The following is a 25815-nucleotide window of genomic DNA, read 5'->3' as shown; positions in this document are numbered from 1 at the left end:
TTATGAAGACAGATGATGGTGATGGTTGTACAACACCATGAATGTATTTAATACCAATGAACTGTATACTTAAAAATGGTTAACATGGTAAATTTTATGTTATGTGTATTTTGCCACAATAAAAAATATTGGGGAAAAAAAACAATATCACATCCTAGATAAATAGCAGCAATTAGTGCCACTTTTAAAGACCTACTAAACAATTGAGGGGTGGTGATCTCTGCTTTATAAGTCACCAGTCTAAGCCTTACAAAAGCTAGATGGATCACAGCGGAGTATGACAGTGTACTCCTTCAACCAAGTAGTAGAGGAGCCAATTGCTGCTATTGATCCAGATGTGGTATCTTTACCAGAGCAGACTAACATAGCCTCAGGGACATAGCATACGGCCATTGATCTCACCAGATCAATGCATTATTTTCCATTTACCAAGGAGGACCAGAAGCAGATGGCATTCACATGGGTTAGGCAATAATATAAATTTAAATCTCCCACCCTCTGTCATAAAGGGATCTGGTCCATCTACACATTCACAGAACATCCTACTGGTCCACTATATTGATGACATCATGTTAAATGGACTAGAGGAACAAGAAGTAGCAATACGTTGGAGGCCTTGGTAAGATACATGCACTCCAGAAGGTGGGAGATAATAGAATCAATGAAGATTCAGGGGTCTACTACATCAATTAAGTATTTCCAGGACTAGTGGTCTGGGACGTGTCAGAATATGGCCCCCCCCACCACCAAAATAAAGGGCAAATTATTGCATCTCATACTTCCCTAAGAAAGAAACACAACACTTGGGGCAGCTTTAAGTTTTGGAGGTAATATTATTTCAAAACTGAGAAAACTGCTCTGACCCATTTCTGAGAAACAAGAAAGGCTGACAGCTTTCAGTGGGGACCATAGTGGGAAAGAGCTCTTCAGCAGGTCCAAGTGATACAAGCAGCCCTGCCTCTTGGGCCACCTGAGCCAGCAGACTCTTAGATATTAAAAGTATCAGAGGTAGAAAAAGATGTCACATGGAGTTTATCACAAGCCCCAAAACGAGAATCTACAGCAGACAACTGGAACAGTTTCTGGCATGCTACGGGGCCCTGGTAGAAACAAAGCGCTTAAACATGGGACATCAAATGACCATACAGCCAGAGTTCCCTACCATGAGTTGGGTTCTGTCAGACGCCCCCAGTCATAAGTTTTGGTGAGCCCACCAGCAATTTATACGATGGAACAGTACATCTGAGATCAAGTACAAGCAGAATCAGAGAGCACAAGGAAGCAACACAAAGAGTGGTCCAGATCTCCATGCCCCACCACTGTTATACCATCACCTCTCCCTAAACTCACACCTATAATTATGTGGGGGTTCATTATGACCAGCCAATACAGGAGGAAAAAGGACGAGCTTGGTTCATGGAGGGGTTACTTAGTATGTGAGTGCAAACTGAAAATGGCCCGTTATGCACTACAGCACCCCTCAGCAGTAATCCTGAAAGACAGCAATGAGGGGAAATCCGCCCAGGAAGAAGAATTTCAAGTGGTATATCTGATCATTCACTTTATGTGGAAAGAGAAGTGGCCAGACATAACAATATATATAGACTCATGACAGTGGTGAATAATTTAGTTGGATGATCAGTGGCCTGGAAGGAAAAAGATTGTAAGATCACAGACAAAGAGGTCTGGGGAACATGCATGAAGGTAGATCAATAAGAGTGGACACAAAGTAAAATATTTTCATATTGTATGGTCACTATATGGAGGAGTTACATAATAACCAAGTAGACAGAATGACCTAGCCAGATGAGGTCAGCCAGACTCTTTCATCAGCTGACACAGTGAACACTAGGGCTGACACAATGGGCTTATGAATGGAGCAGCCATGGTGGCAGAGATAGAGGCTATCCATGGACCAAACAGCATGGGCTCCCACTCACCAAGCCTAATATAGCTACTGCAGCTGCCAAATGCCCAACCTGCTAGCATCAGAGACTAATACCGAGCCACTGACACAACACCATCCTTTCAGGAAACCTACCAGCCACTGAGCAGCAAGTTGATTACTCTCAAACTATTCCACCCTGAAAGGCGCAGTGTTTTATCTTGACTGGAATTGACACATATTCTAAGTATATGTTTGCCTTACTTGCCTGCAGAGTCTTAGCCAGCAGAGCCTCAGCCAGCAGAGCCTCATCCAACAGTTAAAGAGTGTTTGACCTTTTGACATGGGATCATGCATTATATTGCACTGGACCAAAGGTCCTATTATACAGCAAAAGGGTTGTAGAATGACCGTAGGATCCACCAGTCCTATTACACATACAGCACAACCCAGAAGCTGCTGGCCTGATATAGTGACAACAAATAAGTGGTTTTCTTCCAACTGACAGCTTAGAGATGGTATCCCATTCCCAAAGACATAGTATACACCCTAAATCAGTGTTCATACTAATGTTGCTATGTCCCTACCATTCCTCTCGGATTGGTACCTCTCTCTCAGGTTTCTTCTCTGATGTCCCTTCTCAGGTAAGCAGGAGCCTGAGATACTTGACCAACTGAGGTGCAGTGTCCTGGAATTCTGGGCTAAGAGAAGGAAGCAGAACCAGAAACTGTTCTAAGAGACAGGGCCCAGGGATAAAATAAAAATAAAACCACACAGATGATTTGATTAAGTCATCACTCTGAAGGGACTAAGCAGAGTAGGAGGATATAGGTTTGAGATAATAAGATAAAAATTAAATTAGAGCAATAGGTTTTGGAGCACAGAACTCTGAAGGAATTTCGTGAGCCATGGGAACAGTTTGGACTTCTAACACACAGACACGCACACACACCTCACTGGTAGAGAGCTGAAACAAGTGGGATAATATCTGAAGACCGTTTAGCGTTGATGGAGGGGAAATAGCATAATTGTTTTCTCTTGATATCCTGAAACTTCCATCTAAATAGTTTTTAAATAATCATGCCAAGACCAGTCTAGAGAAGGAAGGCATCCCTAATTTAGGTCAGGCACTAAAACAATCAGCTGAAGTGTAAACCCATGGATCAAGGCCTGTCTCCCCCTACACCTTTGGTGTGGATGTCCGAAAGAGAGAGCAGCTCTGGGGCACCCATCTGTGCCTGTCTTTTGGAGAAGACCCTGAAGCCTGAACCCTGGGTTGTGAACATCCTGAGAAAAGCGGTCTTTTACTCCTCCGTTCACAAAGGCTAACATGGCCCCTAAAATTCTGTGCGGGCTCAGTAAATGTTGAAGTCACCAGAAACCCACTCAAAATCTCCCAAAAAGCCCAGGAGAAGGCTTTGTTCATTGTGGAAAGTGTTTCACGAAGACTGAGAACGTGTTTCTCTGGGCTGCGTTATTCTGCGTGAGGAGGCTCACGGAGAAGAATCCTACACCATGGGCCTTTGAAAGATGCTCTGGGAGGGCAAGTCAGGCTTCACCCTCTGCCCAACGTCTCTCCAGGCTCCCAGTGCCACGTTCTCTCATCACTCACCTTCTCCGACTGCTGGTCAAGCGAGGAGCTCCAGTTTTTCAGCCCCTCCTGAAGCTCGACGATGTCGACCACCCCGTCTCCGTCGCGGTCTAGGTCTTGGAAGAGGATCTCGTAGCAGAAGTAGTCGTCGTCCTCATGGCAGGCCGCCGTGGGCAGCACGAAGCCCCGCAGCCGTTGCAGCATGGCAGGTCCAATGCTGGGCCGCGGCGGCGGGGACCACACGGCCTCCACTCCTCCGAGCCCAAGCGAGGGGGGCCCCGGCCGCGCCACCTGCGGTCGCCTCGACGACACCCAGGCTGCGCAAAGCCGCGGGTCCGCGCCGTCAGCGCGGCTGTGGCAACGGCCCGACGGCGAGGGGGCCTGTGGGCTCTCGGGAGCGCCGCCTCGTGGAAACCCTGGCCGGGGAGCCGCGCGAGGGTCGGCCCGCCCCGGAAGCTGGAAGTGGAGGCGCCATACGCTGCAGCAACCTGCACCCAGGTCCTTCCGGCCTACGGTCGACCGGGAGCTGAGGGGGAGTTTGGGGAAGGGGCGCGCATTCCCAGGAGTCGTCGAAAGAGCACTTCAGAATCTCCCGCGGCGCGAACTCCGCGCCTGCGGCAGGTGAGTGGGTCTGTCCCGCACCCCTGACGTGAGCATCGACTGCCCTGGCGCCACCCCTTCTCGGGGAACGTAGTCGCCTTGCAGTCCGGCCCCCGCTGACTCTGCCTGGAGATCTCAAGAGGCCAGTCCTCCCAGAGGAGCCTCCGCCCTCAGTTCATCTCTCTCCCTTCCCCTCCTTCGCAGAACCTAGAAAACCAAGAACCTGCCCCTTCCTCACCTCCCCTTTCTCCTAGATTCACTGCAGTCTCATCTCAGCCACCACCACCCACCTTACTGAACAAGGTTCCTTGTCCCAAAGTCCGAAGGACACTTTAAAATTCTTGCCTTATTTAATCCCAGTCCTGTTTAGACACCGCTGAACCCGCTCTCCATCCTGAAACATCTTTTCCTTTGTGTTCTGGGACACCACACGTTTCTGCCATTCCGCAACCTCTCTTACAGGCTCCCACAAAGGAACCTGAGATCTTCTAAAGTTGAGGCACTGGAGAATTGCAGTAAACAGAGTTGAGAGATTATGTAAAAACTTAGTTCTGTATGCAATTTGTTGCACTGGAGCTTTGTGTCCTCAATCTCTGGTCACATCCTTTGACAGTCAGTGGCACAGTCTAAAGACATGCCTAGATCAGTGTTTTAGAAAGTATTTTTTCTTGTAAAATCCCAAATCTTGGACCACAGAGTAAAGTTCACTTATTTCTTAAAATAACACTGTTAGTTATACTTTAAGATGTTCTTTATTTCATGTAGCTTTTTTTATACCAGATATTTTGGTAAATGCTAGAGATATAAAAATAAAGAACATTGAACCTGCTCTCATAGAAGCTCACCATCTAGTGTGCTCTAGGTTTGGGAACAAATAAAATTCAACTGAAGTGCTATAATAAAGATGTGACCAAATCTCATAAAAATATGTATTATTTAAGTGAATGAATTTTAGGAATTAATAAAACAGAAAGCTATTAAAAACTTCTAGAAAATATTGTAAGTGCTGGGCATTTATAAATATAAATGACTTTTTTTCTTTAAAAGATAGTTAACTATCAAAAGCAAATATATTGTGGAGCTTACAACATGTAGAAGTAAAATATATGACAGCAACAGTAAAAAGAATAGGAGAGGGGACATGGAAGTATACTGCTAAAAGATTCTTGCATTATGTGTGAAGTAACACACATTTAAAAATGCATGCTGGAAACCCTAGAGCAAACATTGGGGAAAACATGAATTTGTAGCTAATAAACCAATAGAGGAGATAAAATAGAATACTAAGAAATACTGAATTAATCCAAAAAAATGTAAGAAGATATAAGGAAAAAGAACAGTTGGGACAAACAAAACAAATAAGATGTTAGACTTAAAGCTAACCATATAGATAATTACATTAAATATAATATTCTATACACTCCAATTAAGAGACAGAGCAAACAAGACCCAACTATATACTTTTTACAGAAATGAAATACAGTCATGCACCACACAACAACGTTTCAGTCAATAACAGACTGCATATATGACAGTGGTCCCATAAGATTAGTACTATATGGCCTAGATGTGTAAGTAGGCCATACCATCTAGGTATGTGTAAATACACTCTATGATGTTTGCACAATGACGAAATCGCCTAACAAAGTATTTCTCAGAATGTCTCCCCATTTGTTAAGTGACACATGACTGTATAAAGATACATATAGGTTAAAAGAAGAATAGATAAAGAAATACTATGCAAACACTAATCATGAGGAGGCTGGGGTAGCCAAATTAATATTAGCCAAGGTAGACTTCAAGACATGGAAGACATTTTATAACGTTAGGAGGGTTGATTCATCAAGATGGTGTAACAATCACAATGTGTATGCACCTAATAACAAAGCTTCAAAATACATGATGCAAAAATAGATAGACTGCAAAGAGAAATAAATCAATCCACAGAGTCAGAGATGTCAATATCCTTCTCACAACAATTGATAGAATAAGGAAACAAAATCAGTAAGGATATAAAAGACTTCAATAACATGATCAACTAACTGACATTAACATAACAGTACACCCCAAAACAGCAGAATACCCATTATTTTCAACCACACATGTAAAGTTCACTAAGAAAGAACATATGCTGGTCCCTAAAACAAGTCAATAAATTGTAAATATCTGAAATCATCCAGACTATGTTCTCTGACCTCAGTGGAATTAAATTAGAAATCAATCATAAAAAGGTAGTGGGAAATACCCAAATGCTTGGAAATTAAATAATATACTTTTAAATAACACATGGATCAAAGAAGAAATCATAGGAGAAATTGGAAAATATTTTGAACTGAATGATAATGAAAGCATATGAAAATACATAGACTGCAGCTAAAATAGTGTCTAGAATTAACCTTATAGCTTTGGATGTTTGCAATAGAAAACAAGAAAGCTTAAAATTCATGATCTAAGGTTCCTCTTTAAGAAACTAGAAAAAGAAGAGCAAATTAATCCCAAATAAGTAGAAAGAAGGATTTCTTGACTTGAAATCAATGAAAGAAAATGAATAAAACCAAAAGCTGTTTCCTTTGAAAAAATTAATAAAATTGATAAACTTATAACTAGACCAATCAAGAAAAAAAGAAAAAACACAAATTACCAATATCAAGGAGACATCACTACAAATTCTACACATGCTAAAATAATAATAAGAGTACATTATGAACACCTTTATGTCAATAAATTTGACAACTTTGATGAAATGGAAACATTCCTTGAAAGACATATTATCAAAGCTGACAAAAGAAGAAATAGTAAATGTGAATAGCCATCTAGTAAAACTAAAGCTAACAGTCATACTTAATAGTGAAAGACTAATGTTTTCTCCCACTAAGATTGGAAACAAGGCAAGAATGTCTGTTCTCACCTCTTCTATTCAATGTCATACTGGATGTCCTAGCCAGTGCAATAAGGCAAGAAAAAGGAAAAGGCATACATATTGGAAAGAGGCAACTCAAACTCTCTTTATTCTCAGATGACATGATCATTTACATAGAAAATCCTAAGGTATTTACAAAACAGCTACTTAAATTGACAAGTGAATTGAGCAAGGTTGCCAGATGCAAGGTCAATATAAAAAAGTCAGTTATAATATACTAACAATCATTGGAAAATAAATTTAATACCATTTACAATAGCATCAAAAATGAAAAATTTAGTAATAAATTTAATTTAATATATGCAATTCTGCCACTAAAAAGAGAAAATATTTTTGAAGGAAATTAAAAAAGACCTAAATAAATGGAGGGATATATCATCTTCATAGATTGGAAGACTCCATATTGCTAAGAGTCAATTCTCTCTAATTTGATCTAGAGATTCAATGTAATCCCAATCTAAATCCTATCAGGCCTTTTTGTACAAACAGACAAGCCGACTCTAAAATTTATATGGAAATGCAAGGGACATTGAATAGCTAAAACCATTTTGAAAAAGAATAAGTTTTAGAGTCCAAAAATATACGTACACATATATGATCAATTGATTTTAAACAATAATGTCGATGTAATTCAATGAAGAAAGGATAGTCTTTTCAACAAATGGTGCTGGAACAATAGGATATCCATAAAGAAAAAAAATTGAAACTTTGTGTCTTGAAAAGACACTGTTAAGAAAATAGGCAAGACAGAATCTGGGAAAAAATGTCTCAATATATGTATCTGACAAAGGACTTGTATCCACAATACTAAAGAACACTTCAAATAAAATATTACAAAGACAAACAACCCAATTTTTTAAATGGGCAAAAGATCTGAACAGACATTTCACAAAAGAAGATATACCAATGGCCAATAAGCACATGAAAAGATACTCAAAATCTTTAGTCATTCAAGAAATACAAATTAAAACCACAATGAGATACCACTACATAACCTATAGAATGGGTAAAATTAAAAACACTAACACTATCACGTGGTATTGAGCCTATAGACCAACTGAAACTCTAATATATCACTGGTGAGGATGTAAAATAATATAATCAGAAAAGCAGTTTAGTAGTGTCTCATAAATTGAACATACACTTAGTATATAATCCAGCAATTTCCATCTTTAAGTTTTTACTTTAGAGAAATGAAAATGTGTCCAAAAAAATACTTGTACGCCAATGTTCACAGCAGCTTTATTTATAATAGCCAAAAACTAGAAGCAAAGGTTCTTCAACCACCAAGGTAAGTGGATAAACAAATTGTGGTATATCCATGCAATAGACCACTACTCAGCAACTAAAAAGAATGAACTGCTGATACACACAACATGGATAAATCTCAAAAACATTATGGGAAACAACAGAAATCAGAATGTGATACTAGTTACACAAATGTATACTTTCATCAAAACTCATCACTGGGGCCGGCCCTGTGGCTTAGCAGTTAAATGCACGCGCTCCGCTACTGGCGGCCTGGGTTCGGATCCTGGGCGCGCACCGATGCACCGCTTCTCCGGCCACGCTGAGGCCGCGTCCCACATACAGCAACTAGAAGGATGTGCAACTATGACATACAACTATCTACTGGGGCTTTGGGGGACAAAAAGGAGGAGGATTGGCAATAGATGTTAGCTCAGAGCCGGTCTTCCTCAGGAAAAAAGAGGAGGATTAGCACGGATGTTAGCTCAGGGCTGATCTTCCTCACACACACACAAAAAAATACTCATCACTGAACACTTAAAAGGAGTGCATTTTATTAAATGTAAATTATGCCTCAACAAAGTTGAATTTAAAAAGTTAAGCAACTAGCTATTAGTAATGAAATATTGTTGAATATTTTCCCATTCATACAGTATTCTGTACATTTTAGGTTGATTATAGATATAAAGGGAAAAAAAGACTTCAGTAAATGTTTTAAAGTGTGGAATTATTAAATCTATGAACAAGGTTTGACTCTCCAGAGGGATTTTAATCCCATTGACCTGAGAACCTAATTTTTTCTAGGATTTAGAGTGTGTTTGGTGAGGGGAGAGGACTTAAAATCTCTCCATAGGCTTTTTTTCTTTCATCTCTCTATTCCATTCTTAACTTCCCCCAACCATAAGATTACACAGGATTAAAAGCAAAAGCACTAGAGGGTGTTGACTCAGACACACTTGATCTTGAATCCCAGCTCTACCACTGACCACCTATGCAACCTTAGGCAAACTACTTAATTCTATTCAGACTCAGTTTTCTCGTTTGTAAAATGGGGGTAATAATTATACCTACCTCATAGGATCGTTATCAAAGTAAAAAAAAAAAATATGATGTAAAGTGCTTACAACTGGCCCATGGTAAACATTTAAAAGTTTGCTATTACTGCTTTATTAGAAGTCATATCCTTACAACAAGCAGTATGGAACTTTTCTTAGTGGGCTATTTTGTTGTGATAATATCAATTGTTTCAAAAATTACTTGGGGGCTGTGGCAGATACTATGGACTGGCTCTTTCAACCTTCATTATACGTGTCTATTTGGAGACCATGGAATGCTCAAAACTGCATTTCTAAACTCCTTTGAAGCTAAGATTCTGCATGAAAATTAGATTCCCCCAATTAAATACCTTACATAGATTTTGGAAAGAGGAAGTAAGCTTCCTCCTGCTGTTTCAGCTGGCATGCAAGATCATGAATATTAGGGTTTAGACCATGAATATTAGGGTTTAGAGCAGTTTTGGTACCTGGACTCAGCATTCCAATGTTTATTCACCAATTTTATGGATATCTTGAAGCAGATTTGACAGTGGTGGTGGCACCTTGTTGTGCATAGAGGGGAATTTACATTTTTTTCCCTTACTCCCTTAGCCCATTAGAAGCCAATTTAACAATTTGTTGAATCCTAAGAAGGGTAAATCCACACATCTAATTCACTGTCGTCTGTAGACAACCTGGTGGAATCAGACTTATTTTGGCCACCCTGATATTAGACTTTCCATGTCCTTCTATAGTCGTTTTCCAGTTAATTGAGTTGTATATAAAAATACTTCTAGTTCTATTAATAAACAAAATAAAGAGAAAATACGTAAACTCACAGGTTAAAATCAGACAGAACATTTCTCCAAGTCCAGGAGTATGGGATGCACATAACAATATTTCCAACTTATATGCCATGTTGCTATTCATAATCTTATCGTAAAATATAAAGAAAACAATAAATGGCAAAATACTTTAAATGCTTCAGTGGATCTGCTGAAGCATTTAAAGTATTTTGCCAGAATGTAGTGATTTTAAATCAATACCTGATCTTTATAATCTGCAAGGATATCAAGGGATCCAGCTTGCCATTTATTTTTTTCCCTATATTTTAGAATAAAAGTTCACATAAAAAATTTAATTTCCAATAGTTTTTAATTATAAAGCATGATAACATATGCTAATTTCACATAAGGCACTTGCTTTTATTTTAATCTTGTTTATGTGAACTTTAGAAGCTGAATTATAAATTAATTAGAATCTTTCTATTAATAAATCCTATTAAGAAAAAAATGAGAGTCCAACTTAAAAAATTGGCTTATTTTGTCACTCAAATTTATGTTAGGTGTGCTTTTATATTACTTTTAATTTTTAGGAAATTTAATTTAATTCCATCATGAATAGTTTATTAAGTACCCTATTCCAAGGATCCTATCTTTATCCTGCCCTAACAAAATTAAATTCCTCTAATTTCACAGCAAATTAAATCATGCCATTTAACAAGAGGGAAGAAGACTATATCAATTATTCTTTTGAGTTTTAACACTCTTCACAGTGAAAGCAGATTTTAACTAAATTTTAATAACCTTGAGAAGTAAGACACAACTCAAAATATTAGAGTACCTGAAAATCTGTAATCTATCAAATGGCAGAAATATCTGTGTCCAGAAAGCCACTTAAAAAGAGAGTTGGGGGCCGGCCCTGTGGCTTAGCAGTTAAGTGCGCACGCTCCACTACTGGCGGCCTGGGTTCAGATCCCGGGCGGGCACCAACGCACCACTTCTCCGGCCATGCTGAGGCCGTGTCCCACATACAGCAACTAGAAGGATGTGCAACTATGACATATAACTATCTACTGGGGCTTTGGGGGAAAAAAAAAGGAGGAGGATTGGCAATAGATGTTAGCTCAGAGCCAGTCTTCCTCAGCAAAAAAAAAAAAAAAAAGGAGGATTAGCATGGATGTTAGCTCAGGGCTGATCTTCCTCACAAAAAAAAAAAGAGAGAGAGATAGTTGGTCTAGTGTAGTTACTAGTTATTGGCTGTAATATAAATTATATAATTTATAATTATATATCATTAAATCACAATTTTAGAGCCAATCCAATCTTTAAAATGTAGTTATATATACAAATCTTAAAATATCTGTGACCTATTCTCTCTCAATACAAATTGAAAAGATAGAGGCAAAATATAAAACAAAACAAAAAACTTCTAAAGGTAAAATTAAAATACTATTCATCCTCCATATAAGTTTAAGATTTCAGAGGGGAGGTTCCAGTCAGCCTTTTTTTATTCTTAAAGAACTGAGTTTAAAAGCACAGTATAAAGGATAGAAAAAATATATACGAACTCATTCAGGAGTCCTGTTCCCTTTTTTTGAAACACAGATTTAAGTACAAGAGCTCTCAAATTTTTCTGATTTACTTTGTTCACATTGTTGACTTTCTTGCAATATTTGGCAATGTTAAGAACCAAGATTAAGCTAAAAATATCTGTATCCACAAATACCTGTGCTCAGTAAGGGAGCAATAGGTCACCAGTATTCCATTCACAACGTGGGTAGGAGACTGAAGTGTTCTGATGCCGGGTAATTCTGTTTAGGACTTTCTATTTTGTTTTGTTTAGTTTAGAGAAAGAAAAGGAGCTCAAACACCCCTGTTACTCTATTAATTATAATTTTAAATGCATTGGTTTTCTTTTAATGCTTTCAAACAGATATAAAATCTGTATGTAAAGCAATGTTAGCTTTTTAAAATATAAAGTAGAAAATGCTGAAAAACTTCAGAATATTCCAATTTTGTTCTATAACATAAAATTATATTAGGTTAATAATGCAATTAAGTTATATCAGGTAATATAAATTCCATTTCAATCCATTTAAATGCAAATTTCCAATGCATGTTCATTAAAATTTAAAAACGCTTAACTCGATTTTATGAATATTAAAGATTTTAATCCATAAAGAACTTAATGAACTGTAATTCTGGCTTACATAAAATTAAAATTCAATATTTAAATCTAATTTGCATGTTTATCTTTTTGGAGAATGGATATAGCATCTTTTCATACAGACCTCTTGCAATTTAAGGAGAAAGATGAGACATTTTCATGCTTATAAGTAAATGTACATAAGATGACAGTTCAAGATTTCATTTCTATGCTATTCCCAAGAGTGGTTTTATTGATTCGTAAACTATACAGTTTATGCATACTGAAGGAAGCAACTTCAAGAAATTTGGAGTCATGCCTCTGAAAAATCCTGTCACTCCACCTCTTTTATAAATTTGAGAAAAGACACTGATCATATTTAGCTGTGGGACTCCTATTATGCCTAGAAAATGAAAGAGACGGAAAAAGTAAAATTAATTTGATATTTTAGCTTTCTTTCAAACACTGACTAAGGTAAAACATATGCTAAAACAGATAATAAAATATAATTAATTAAATTCTTTCACAAGCGGCCCCAAGGGAACATCTCTGGTTCATCAGAGTATATAATCAGGAACTCTAATAGAACTATTTGATGCTCATCTCTATTTAATTTTCGTTCCTTTTGGGAACAAATTCTGTCCACTGGTGGTGAATTATTGTAGACTTATAATTTTAAAAACTATCTAGACATATGGAGGTACCTTTATTCAACATCTCATGCCTTAAGAACATCTCAAACTCAGAAACAAACTCAAATATGTTTCTCATTTGATATTCCTTTTCTCAGGGAATGGCTCTACCATTCATGTAGCTGTTGAAACTGGAAACCTGAAAAGCATCCATGACATTTCCCTCATCTTACACATCCAGACCATTACCCATCAATTCTACTCTCTAAATATCTCTCAAATCCATCCGTGTACCTACATGTCCACTACCATGCCTCCCATCTCCAAACTACCATCATTTCTTGCCTAGATTGCTGTAACAGCCTTTTACCATAATCACCTCTTTCATTTTTTCTCCATACTTTAACCAGAGAGAACTTTTGCTTTGCTGAGGAAGATTAGCCCTGAGCTAACATCTGTGCCAATCTTCCTCTATTTTGTATGTGGGTCACTGCCACAGCATGGCTTGACGAATGGCGTAGGTCTGCGCCCGGGATCTGAACCTGAGAACCTGGGCCACTGAAGCGGAGCACGTGGAACTTTAACCACTATGCCATGGGGCGAGCCCTAGAGAGAACTTTTTTTTTTTTTTTTTGGTGAGGGAGATTGTTCCTGAGCTAACATCTATGCCCATCTTCCTCTATTTTGTATACAGGACGCCACCACAACATGGCTTGATGAGCGGTGAGTAGGTCCACCCCGGATCCAAACCTGCAAACCCCAGGTGCCAAAGCAGAGCACATGAACTTAACCACTACTCCACCAGGCCAGACCTGGCCCAGAGAGAACTTTTAATAATGCAAATCTGATTGTGTTACTCTCCTGCTTCAGTAATTTCCCATAATGCTTAAATACAACCTGGCCTCTGTTTCCTCCTCCCACTTCACTTGTACTGCTCCCTCACTTTCTATGCTCCAGCCATATAGGCCACTTTTCAGTTTCTCAAATATCCCATGCTTCTTCCCTCTGCAGGCTAGTTGCACATGCTTTTCCCTTTGCCTGATAGTCACTCCCCGCAGCTTTGCCTGTTTAACCCCACCTCTGCCTTCAGTTCTCAGTTCAAGCAACACTTCCCTAAGAAAGTCTTCCAGAACTGCCTCAGATCCCTCCATTACAGTCTTTAGAGAATTCCACTTTTACTTTGTAGCTTTTATCACAGTTTATATATTTGTGTAAGTGTTTAATTAATATCTATCTTCCCTACTAGACTATCAGTTCCATGAAAGCAGGGACCAGTGTCTCTTTTTGCTTATTCAAACCCTGTATGCCTGGCACATTGCACAGTACCTGGCAACATTCTCAAACTCTTTAGCTAGCATTTTTCGCCATAATCATTACATCATGTTCCCAAAATTGACATAGCTAAATTGAGTAAAAAGCAGTAGAGAACTGAAAAATATGTCTTTCACTATTTGTTTTAGTCTAAATATTTCCTCCCTCTATCCTCTCCCCCACAAAATAAAATAATTCCCTTGAAATCTAGAGAAAGTCCCTTGAAATTTTAGAAAATATTTACTGCCAAGGAATTTCGTGGAGAATGTTCTATTACTACATGCGTTTTTTTGTGTTTTATTTTTTTCATAGAAGCTAATAACATTCCTCCCAATTTCTATAATTTTGTAAAGGAATATGGAACATGCTTACTTTTATTCTAACGTTGAACCTACTTTCCCCATTGATTTTCCCCCAACTCATTATTGTGAAAATTGTAAACTACAGAAAGAATAGTACAATGAACATTTGTATACTCACCACTTATTTTTTGTCTCTTTCTCTCTTCTCTATACATACATATTAATATGTGTGCATGTATATGAGTGTATGCCATTTGAAAGTAAGTTACAGACACCATGACACTTCATCCTTAAGTACTTCAACATTTCCTAAAAACAAGGACATAGGGCCCACCCAGTGGCGTAGTGGTTAAGTTCATGCACTCCACTTTGGTGGCCCAGGGTTCACAGGTTTGGATCCTGGGCACAGACCTACACACCACTCATCAACCCATGCTGTGGAGGTGTCCCATATACAAAAAATATAGAAGATTGGCACAGATGTTAGCTCAGGAACAATCTTCTTCAAGCAAAAAGAGGAAGATTGGCAACAGATGTTAGCTCAGGGCCAATCTTCCTCACCAAAAAAAAACAAGGACATTAGTCTACATAGCCACAATACCATGATTACACCTTGGAAAATTAAAAATAATTCTCTATATCATCAAATACCTCCTCATTCAGATTTTCCCAGTTGTCCCAAAAATGTCACTTATAGCTAGGTTTTTTTCTTCCAAACTAAAATCTAAACAAAATTCACTCCTTGCACTTGGTTGTTATGTTTCTTCAGTTTCTTAATTAAGACTAGTACCAGTACCCTACCACTACCATTTTTTCTATGACAATGACTTTTTGAAGAGCCCAGGCCGGTTGTAGAATATCCCACATTTTAGATTTGTCTGATTGATTCTTAATAGTATCATTTAACTTATTCCTCAATCCCCTGTATTTCCTTTAGGTCTAAAAGCATGCCCAGATGCCAGTAAAACATTTTTGGCAAGAATACTTAATAGGAGATGCTATGCACATCATATTACATTACATCATGAGGCACAGATGTCAGGGTTTTTTACTGTTACCAATGCTAACTTTGGTCACTTGGTTAGGGTAATGAATACCCATTCTCTCCACCATAAAGGTAGGTTTTCCTCTTTGCAATTAGCAAGAAATCTAATGGATGATACTTTGGCATCGTGTGAATATACTATTCCCCAACTTCCTTTAACTTAATAGCTTTAACATCCACTGATGGTCCTAGGACTCAGATATTGATTTTGAAATATCACTACCCTGTAAACTAAAAGGAAAAATAGTTGATTACAGGCTTGAGGGCAGGGAACGTACAAGTGACCATGAGATATCATTTTCAAAAAACCACAGAAGAGCTCAGAAACAAATGTGGACACATCAAAAGAACAAATGAGGATTTTCACCCCAGTTATGACAGAGTAGTTTCTGTTAGACTAACCCACCAAATAAAAACAACTATTAAAAGATGAACAAAGTACATAAAAGCATTGTTTGAAGCAATCAATGCAGGCAAGACTAGGATCCTTGAGAGAGAGCAGTACAGAGGTAAGCACTACATTCACTCTGGTTTTTTTCCCTGAGGCCATTTGACAATTTGCAGCATTAGAGAATAGAGCCCAAACAGAAAACAGCAGTGTTGCTGAACTGAGGACAAAAGTTGGAGTTCAAGGATGTCAATGTGCCAGACACTTGAGAAGCAAAATCCTGAAATGGAGGTAATACTAGTGAAGTGAGTTCAAAAATCTCTATGCAATTTTCCCTTGACGCATTGCCAACTCTGAAGCTGCACAAAATGAGATTTCAATAACACCAGCAGAAAAGAGCAGCTGTAAGGCTAAAGATCTAGGAAAAGATTCTAGCAGTAACACAGTGCTGGGTAACAGAGGTTGGAGTTCAAACCCAACAAGGTGAGGGGCCTTGGTAACCACTCTGGGCTTTCAGATAATACCGCCAAATGGTCACTGTCTGGGAGGAAAGATGATACTCTAAGAGTAAGTACCTTGGAGAAAGGGCAAAGCTAAACTATATCATCCCTAGCAAAGTCTAAAACCAACCCTCAACAGGTTTAAGATGATCTACCTATATTATGGCTACCTACCAGAAGAATGCTTAATCTTGTTTAAAGAAAAATAACATCCAGAATCTACAGTTTTTCATACAAAATGCCCATCATTCAATCCAAAATAATGAGGCATGCTAAAAAAACAGGATTAAACAACTGAAAACCTAGAGAGAAAAACAGACAACAAAATAGATATTCATTTGTTAAATTTAAAATAATTGTGATTAATATGTTTAAGAAATTAGAGCAAAAGATGGCGACTTTCACAAGAGACCTGGAATCTGTTTATAAAAAGAATGAAAATGGAAAGTCTGAAATTGAAAAAAATACAAAAGTTAAGACTTCAATGTATGGGTTTAATAGCAGATTAAACACAGCAAAACATAGGATTAGTGAACTCTAGAAGTAGGTTCAGTAAGAAAAAAACATCCAGATTGAAGCACAGAGAGGGGGAAAAGAAGAACAGAAAACACAGAAAATAACATGATAGATACATGGGACATGGGGAAAAGATTTACCATACATGTAATTGGGATGTCAGAAGAAGAGACAATGAGATAGAGCAATATTTGAAGAAATTTTAGCTGGGAATTTTCCCAAAACTGACAAAAGCCATAAACCACAGATTTTGAAACCAGAAGGAGGATAAACAGAAAGCAAACCACATTTTAGGCACATCATAGTCAAACTGCTGAAAATCAGAGACAGAGAAAAATCTTAAAAAGCATCCAGAGAAAAAAGGAAAAAAAAAAAAAAAAAAAAGACAGCACCTTAAGCAACAATAAAACTGATGGCTAACTTTTCAACAAAAATTATAGAACTCAGAAGACATTGAAATAATATCCTTTAATGTGCTGTAAAAACAGACAAACAAAAGCTGAGAGAATCTGTTGCTAGCAGACCTCCACTAAAAGAAATTCTAAAGAGAGTTCCTTAAGCAGAAGAATAATGATCCCAGGTGAAAGCAAGGAAATTCAAGAAGGAAAACAGACAAACAAAAAGAGAATAAAATATAAATAAATTAATATTGACTTTTAAAACAGCAATGTTTTGTGGGGTTTAAAACATATACTCAAGTAAAATACGTGACAACAGTAGCACAAAAAGAGGCAGTGTAAATGAAGTAAAACTGTTGTGTTAGAAATTGCTAAAAATACTAATTTAAGGTAGGCTGTAATTAACAAAGGATTCACGTTATAATCTCCAGGCTAACCATTAAAAGAAAAATAAAATAATATATAACTAACAAGCTAATAGAAGAGAAATAAAATAATGAACATACCTGACTAATTCAAAAAGAGGCCAAAAAAGAGAGAAAAATAAAGGAAAATGAACAAATGGAATCAATAGAAAATAAGTAGCAATGTAATTATGGTCTCCACTTAAACACAACTGTAACAGCTCCCTACTTTAAATACTAAACATTAATTAAAAGATAAAATAATCACACTGGATTTTTTTAAAAGGTCTAACTGTATGCTTTTCAGAATGGACACACTATATATAAGGATACAGAAAGGTTGAAAGTAAAAAGATGTTTAAAAAATTATACCAAGCAAACATTAACCAAAAGAAAGCTATTGTAACTACATTAATATCAGAGACAGTGGACTTTCTAAGGCAAAAAATATTATTAGCAATAAAGAAGGACATTTCATAATAAGAAAAGAATCAATTCTAAATTTTAATACACATAATAATATAGCTTCAAAATATATAAAGCAAAAGTTGACCAAACTACAGGAGGGATAGAGAAATCCACAATCATAGTTAGAGATTTAAACACACCTCTGTCAGTAAACAATAGAAAAAGCTGACAAAAAGAAATCAGTAGAATATAAAACATTTGAATAACACTTAACTAATCGGTCTTATAGAGCACATATATAGGACACTAAATACAACTTCAAAATCTGCTTTCTTTTCAAGTGTGCAGTGAACATTTACCAAAATAGACCATATCTGGGCCAATAAAGCAAATGTCAATAAATTTCAAAAAATAAAAGTCGTACAGAGTACATTCTCTCTTTGCAGTGCAATTAAACTAGAAGTTCAATGTCAGAAAGATCACCAGAAAATCCCAAAATGTTTGTAAATTAAGCAATATATTTCTAAATAACCAATGGGTCAAAAAAGAAATTCACAATGAAAATTTGGATGATAATTTGAAATTAATAATAATGAAAATATTATATATCTATTTATGGGATGTAAGTAAAGCAGTACTTCAAGGGATATTTAGAACTTAGAATTCATATATTAGAAAAGAAAAAAGATTTAAAATCAATTATCTTAGCCAGGGGTCAGCAAAGTTTTTCTGTAATGGGCCAGATAGTAAGTATTTCAGACTTTGTGGGTCATATGGTCTTTGCAGCTACTCAGCTCTGTCATTGTAGCATGAAAGTAGCCACAGACAAAACATAAATAAATGGAAGTGACTGTGTTCTAATTAAATTTTGTTTACACAGATGGGTGGTGGGTCAGATTTGGCTTGCATGTCGTAGTTTGCCAACCCCTGATTAAACTTCCAACCCAAGAAACTAAACAGAAAAGAAAGAGGAGGATGAAAATAATAAAGATAAGAACAGAAACCAATAAAATAGAAAACCAATGTACGATAAAAATCAACAAAGTCAAAAAATTTATAAAATAGATAAACCCCAACAAAACTGATTTTAAAAAAGAGAAAACGGGGCCGGTCCGGTGGCCCAAGCCGTTAACTGCGTGTGCTCCGCTGCGGCGGCCCAGGGTTTGCCAGTTCGGATCCTGAGCGCGCACCGACACACCGCTTGTCAAGCCATGCTGTGGAGGCATCCCATATAAAGTGGAGGAAGATGGGCACGGATATTAGCCCAGGGCCAATCTTCCTCAGCAAAAAAAGAGGAGGATTGGCAGATGTTAGCTCAGAGCCCATCTTCCTCACAAAAAAAAAAGAAAGAAAAGAAAAAATAATAACAAATTTCTAATATCAGGAATGAAAAAGGAGACATCACTTTAAAACCTACAGTCATTATTAAAAGTATAATAAAAGGACATTAATTTTGACCTCATGCTAATAAATTTAAACATTTAGATGAAATGGACGAATTCTTTGAAAAATACAATACCTCAAAACTGACAGAAAAAACAGAAAGCCTGAAGAGTCCATACCATTTAAAGTACTCAAATCTGTAATTACAATACAGAAAAAAAACCTTCCATCAAAAATATCCAGGCAAAATTGGCTTCACTGGTGAATTCTTCCAAATATTTAAGGAAAAAATAATTCTGATTGTATACAAATTCTTCCAAAGAATAGAAAAAGAGGGAACATTTCCTAACTGTCTTTATTGGACCAATGTAACCTTAATACCAAAACCTGACAAAGACATCACAAGGAAGGAAAATTACAACCAAAAGTTCTCATGAATATAGACATAAAAATCCTAATCAAAATATTATCAATCAAATCCAACATTAACAAAATACTAATGCAACATGACCAGGTGAAGTTTATTCGATGCTTTCAAGGTTGTTTTAACATTTGAAAATCATTGTGTCATTCACAGAAGAAAGGGGGAAAATCATAGTATTATTTTGATATATGCAGAAAAAGCATTTGATAAAATTCAATACCTATTCATGATTTAAAAAATACTTTCAGCAAACTAGGAATAGAAGGGAACTTTCTTAATCTCACAAAGGGTATATTCCAGAAATCTATAGCAAACATCACATTCGATGGTAAGATATTGAACAATTTTCCTCTGAGTAGGAATGAGATAAAGATGTTCCCTCTTACCATTACCATTATAGCACTGTAATGGAAGTCCTAACCAGTGCTATGAGGCAAGAAAAAGAGGTAAAAAGTATAAAAGCTAGAAAGGAAGAAACCAAACTACAGTCATGCATCACTTAATGATGGGGATACATTCTGAGAAATGCATTGTTAGGCAATTTCATCGTTGTACGTACATCACAGAGTGTACTTACACAAACCTAGATGGTATAGCCTACTATACACCTAGGCTATATGGTACTAATCTTATGGGACCACTGTGTTATATGTGGTCCATCGTTGACTGAAACATTGTTATGTGGCATATGACTGCATTGCTATTCACAGAAGGCATGACTGTGTACATATAAAAATCCAAAAAGAAAAAAACTTGACAGATATACTATTACAATTAATACATATATTTAGCAAGATCGCTGGATACAAGATCAATGTTCTAGAACCAATTGCATTTCTAAAAGCTCACAAAAACACTTAAAAATGAATTTTGTATAAAATTTTATTTATAATAGCACCAAAAAAACATTGAATACCTAGGAATACACTTAACAAAAGATATACTTTACCTCTACACTGAAAAATACAAAATATTACTACAAGAAATTAAATAAGACCTAAATAAATGAAAGGATACACCATGTTCATGGATTTCTAAAATGTAAGTTATTCAAATGGATCTATAGATTCAGAATAATCTCAATTAAAATCTCAGCAGGATTTTTTTTGTGCAGGAAGTAACAAGATAGTTTTAAAATTCATGTAAAAATGCAAAGAACCAAGAATTTCCAAGATAATCTTGAAAAGCAACAACACTAAAGGACTTATAATACCTGATATGAAGACTTCTCATAAAGCTACAATAATTAGGACAATATACTTATTAGTATAAGGATTAACACATAGTCCAATGGAACAGAATATTCAGAAACAGTCCCACACATAGACAGATGTACCACAGTTCAGTGGAGAAAGAATGATCTTTTCAATGAATTGTGCTGAATTGATATCTACATGAGAAAAAAATAAATACATTTTTTTGTGTGTGTGAGGATGATTAGCCCTGAGCTAACATCCGATGCCAATCCTCCTCTCTTTTTTGCTGAGAAAGATTGGCCCTGGGCTAACATCCATGCCCATCTTCCTCTACTTTATATGGGACGCTGCCACAGCATGGCTTGACAAGCAGTGCATCGGTGTGCACCCAGTATCCGAACCCATGAACCCTGGGCCCTCGAAGTGGAGCCTGTGAACTTAACTGCTATGCCACCAGGCCAGCCACAAAAATAAATAAATTTTGACACCTACTTCAAACTATAAATACACACAAAATATCCTAACTGGGTTGTAGACCTAAATATGAAAAGATAAGACAATAAATTTTCTAGAAGAAAACAGAAAAATTTTATGATCTTCAGGTAGGCAAAGTTTTTTAAACAGAACACCAAAAGAAAAGATTGGTAACTTGGACGTCATTAAAATTAAGAACTTCTGTTAATCAAAAGATACCATAAAAAGAGTGAAAATATAAGACACGAACTTGGAGAAGATGTTTGCAATATACAAATTTGATAAAGGACTTGTATCCAGAATATATTAAGGACTCCTACAAATCAAAAAAAACAAAAAAGCAATCTAATTTTTTTTTAATAGGCAAAACACTTGATCAGGCACTTTCTAGAAAAGGATAAATGGTAAATACCTTTTGGATAAATGGTAAATAAGCATATAAAAGGTTTTCAACATTATTAGTTAGTCATCAAGAAATACAAATTAAAGCCAACATTGAGATTTTGTTACACAACCATCAGAATGTCTAAATTAAAAGATTGACAATAACAAGTGTTGACAAAGATGTAGAGAAACGAGAACTCATACATTGCTGTTATAGTGTAAATTGAAATAAGCATTTTTGAAAACCAATTTGGCAATATCTACTAAAGCTTAATATGCATTTATCCTATATATAACCCTATATATTCTCCTCATATATATATATATACCTGAGAGAAATAAGTGCTTATGTTTTCCAAAAGACAAGTACATGAATATTTATAGAAGATTCATTCATAATAACTCCAAACTGGAAACAACTCAAATATCCATCAATAGTACAATGGATAAAGTCTGGTATTCAAATAATGAAATATTATACAGCAAAGAAAAAGACTTCACGCAACAACATGGATGACTCTCCAAGATAGTACGTAGTTTTCAAGACCAGGCAAACTAATAAATGGTTATAAAAGTCAGAATAATAATTACCTTGGGGTGGGGGTGTTTATTGACTGAGAAGGGCATAAAGGAGGAGCCTTCTGAAGTGCTGGAAACGTACTATGTCTTGATCTAGTTGGTAGTCTCATGGGTGTATATATTTGCAAAAATTCCTACAATCAACCACCATGAATTGAAAGATAGAATCTTCCTTTTCTGAATTCAATAGATAATTTTTTCCTAATAATCAACAGGTATTTCATTGAGTTCTTTTTAAGTAAAACAGAATCACTGCATATCATCTTGCAAAAAACTTTTAAAAGTCATTTAGATGGATATCTAAATTTTGAATCCTTCATTATCACAATCTTGTGAACTCTAGTTCAAGAATAGACTGGACACCTCCAGTGTGGAGACATTTATTCTACCAACCAAGGCAGAGTATTCACCTTCATGTGATTATAAAGTTCAGATTTGATCTTTAAAACTCAATTTGAAATAAATAGCACCTTTACCACTCATATGAGGAGGATTTCCTAATTTTGTTTTTTGAAAAGAGCCAGCACTGAATGATGGAAATGAGGAGGATTCTAAGACATTCTTCAGAGCAGAAAGTAAAAATTAAAAAAAATAAAATTCCCTAACTCACACAGGGCTTTTTACACTGTCCTTCTTCTCACAAAAACTCACCTTGAACCTGCATGCGAGTTCTCACTAGGTTCAGAGGGTAGCTGACAAACTGACCACAAAAGTTAGAAAAGGCACTACATCCCATCAAAGTCAGCAACCCAGGGTCTTCTGCATAAGTGTTTAGCCAATGAGTCTTCAAAAGCTGACAGAGAACAAAGTAATGATACACTTTAAGAACTATTAAAGTGGGCCGGCTCCGTGGCTTAGCGGTTGGGTGCGCACGCTCTGATGCTGGCGGCCCGGGTTCGGATCCCGGGCGCGCCCCGAGGCACCACTTCTCCGTCCAACGTGAGGCCGAGTCCCACGTACAGCAACTAGAAGGATGTGAACCTATGGCATACAACTATCTACTGGGGCTTTGGGGGGAAAAAAAATGAATAAATAAAATCTTTAAAAAAAAAAAAAAAGAACTATTAAAGAAAACCAATAATAAAATGTTAGTACTTTTCTCACCATACACATACACTCCTTTCTATCTTCTGTATTACATGAAAGCAAAGAATACAAAATACAGTAATCCAGTACAAAGTAGCAAGAGCCATAGGGTATACATTTTGAACTGCCAATTTTTAGTGTAATTTAATGCAATTAATGTTAACCAAGCCCCCAATATTTCCAGGACTCAAATTACCTAAATATTACCTCTTTTCCTAAGCACCATCCTGGCAATTAGAATTATCCAAAAGTCTTCTCTATGTACAAACAACCAGAGATCAGAGAACTTTAGTGATGGAAACTCACTACCCACTCTGGACTGTCAGAGCCCTGATTGCCTTATCTTTTTTTTTTTTTTTTTTTTGTGAGATCAGCCCTGTGCTAACATACGCCAATCCTCCTCTTTTTTTGCTGAGGAAGACGGCCCTGGGCTAACATCTGTGCCCATCTTCCTCCACTTTATATGGGACGCTGCCACAGCATGGCTTGCCAAGCAGTGCGTCGGTGCGCGCCTGGGATCCGAACCAGCGAACCCCGGGCCGCTGCAGCGGAGCGCGCGCACTTAACCGCTTGCGCCACCGGGCTGGCCCCATTGCTGTATCTTTAAAGAAGCTTATTGTGTCAAATTGCATTACCTCTAAAAGCAATATTTTTGTTTCAGGACTCATTTACACTCTTAAAAATTACTGAAGACACCAAAAAGTTTCTGTTTACATGGGCTATATCTATCAATATTATCTATCATATTAGATATTAAAACAGAAAAACTTTAAACCCAAAATACATTGTTATTAGCCATCAGAGCAATGATGTCATCACAAATTATATAGCCTCTGAAAAACTCGCTACTGGCAAGAGAATGAAAGTGACAAACATAACATCTTCAGATTATGAAAATAGTTTAGACTTCAAGGACCCTCAGAAAGAGTCTCAGGAACCCATCCCCAGAATCTCCAGACCATACTTGAGATGACTACTTAAACGGTTTTGAAATATCAAAATAATCATTTTAATCTAAAGATGCTACACAATGGCACTGACTGCTTGTAATGGGCTGAATTGTGTCCACCCCTGAAATTCATATGTTGAAGCCCTGACCTCCAGGATCTCAGAATGCAACCATATTTGAGTAAGGTCTTTAAAGGGGTAATTAAGTTAAAATGAGGTCTTTAGAGGCCTATTCCAGTATGACTGGTGTCCTTACAAGAAGAAATTTGGATACAGAGTGAGGACACAGGGAGAAGGTGGCCATCTGCAAGCCAAGGAGAGACATCTCGAAAGAAATCAAACTGCCAACACCTTGATCTTGGACTTCTAGCCTCCAGAACTGTGAGAAAATAAACGTCTGTTGTTTCAGCCACCCAGTCTGGTATTTCGTTATGGCAGCCCTAACAAACTAACGCACTGCTTTTAAAGCCTTTCCTTATTTAATGTTTCCCAAACTTGACTAATTGTCAGATTCACTTAGGATTTTTACTTGACTTTTCAACTGTAGATCAAAAGTTAGAAAGCAAATTACCGTAGGTTAAGGAAAGAATAAACAATGAGGAAATAAAGTATAGACAAAACTTCACATCCTTTGGGAGTAAAGGAATGAGAAATTGATAGCAGTTGCTAGTAATGGAGGAGGAGTTAGAGAGAAAATTTGTATTTTGTTTTGTTTGGACTTTTGTTCTACTTTGAAAAAGAGACTTGAAGGTGATTACTAAATGTCCAAGGGGAATACTGACAGAGCAAGAACCTGGATCAAGAGCCAAGGTAGAATAGTCAACTTCAGTAAGAAAGAGAGACATGATCTCCGAGACATAACTGATGATAATGATGGTATCTCACACTTACACAGCACTTTTCATGTGCGGGACAGATCTAACCATTTCACATACATTAATCTAACACTCATAAAAACCCCATGAGGTAAGTCCTCTTGTTATCCTACAATTCCCTTGTTTATTTTTTCTCCCTTCATCATGCTGATATGACTGAACTACCCTGCCTAAAACCAACTCTGCCAACTCCATGTCTGCTCCCATGCAGCTAAACATGGCTGAAAAACACACCCACACTGACTGTTCTCATTTTAAATTCATGTTCATAAAATCGTTAAGTGGACCTTTAATTTTTCCCTGGAATAATACCATATATCCCATGACCGTTTACTCTCCCAACATACCAAGACCAT

The 25815-nt window shown here is 36.9% G+C and overlaps 2 protein-coding genes across 2 annotated transcripts in view; both read right to left on the bottom strand.

Annotated features, from left to right (window-relative positions):
* LOC101387184 (mitochondrial adenyl nucleotide antiporter SLC25A24) overlaps positions 1–3695 on the bottom strand; it is a 105739-nt gene extending 102044 nt beyond the window's left edge. Inside the window, exon 1 of the mRNA XM_087446384.1 lies at positions 3498–3695. Within this exon, the coding sequence (XP_087302510.1) occupies positions 3498–3680 (183 nt within the window). The 5' untranslated portion in view covers positions 3681–3695. The remainder of the gene's footprint in view (positions 1–3497) is intronic.
* An 8738-nt stretch (positions 3696–12433) lies between these two features.
* The window catches only part of LOC101408607 (mitochondrial adenyl nucleotide antiporter SLC25A24-like), a 49138-nt gene continuing 35756 nt past the window's right edge, over positions 12434–25815 (bottom strand). The window contains exons 9-10 of the mRNA XM_087446396.1: positions 23202–23343; positions 12434–12609 (exon numbers count right to left, since the gene is read on the bottom strand). Of these exons, the coding sequence (XP_087302522.1) occupies positions 12434–12609; positions 23202–23343 (318 nt within the window). The remainder of the gene's footprint in view (positions 12610–23201; positions 23344–25815) is intronic.

This window comes from Ceratotherium simum, chromosome 2, assembly GCF_057802395.1.
Source record: "Ceratotherium simum simum isolate JZ-2026a chromosome 2, ASM5780239v1, whole genome shotgun sequence".
Lineage (NCBI taxonomy): Eukaryota > Metazoa > Chordata > Mammalia > Perissodactyla > Rhinocerotidae > Ceratotherium > Ceratotherium simum.
Note: the sequence above shows the minus strand (reverse complement) of the source record. Positions and strands in the feature narration are given on the sequence as shown.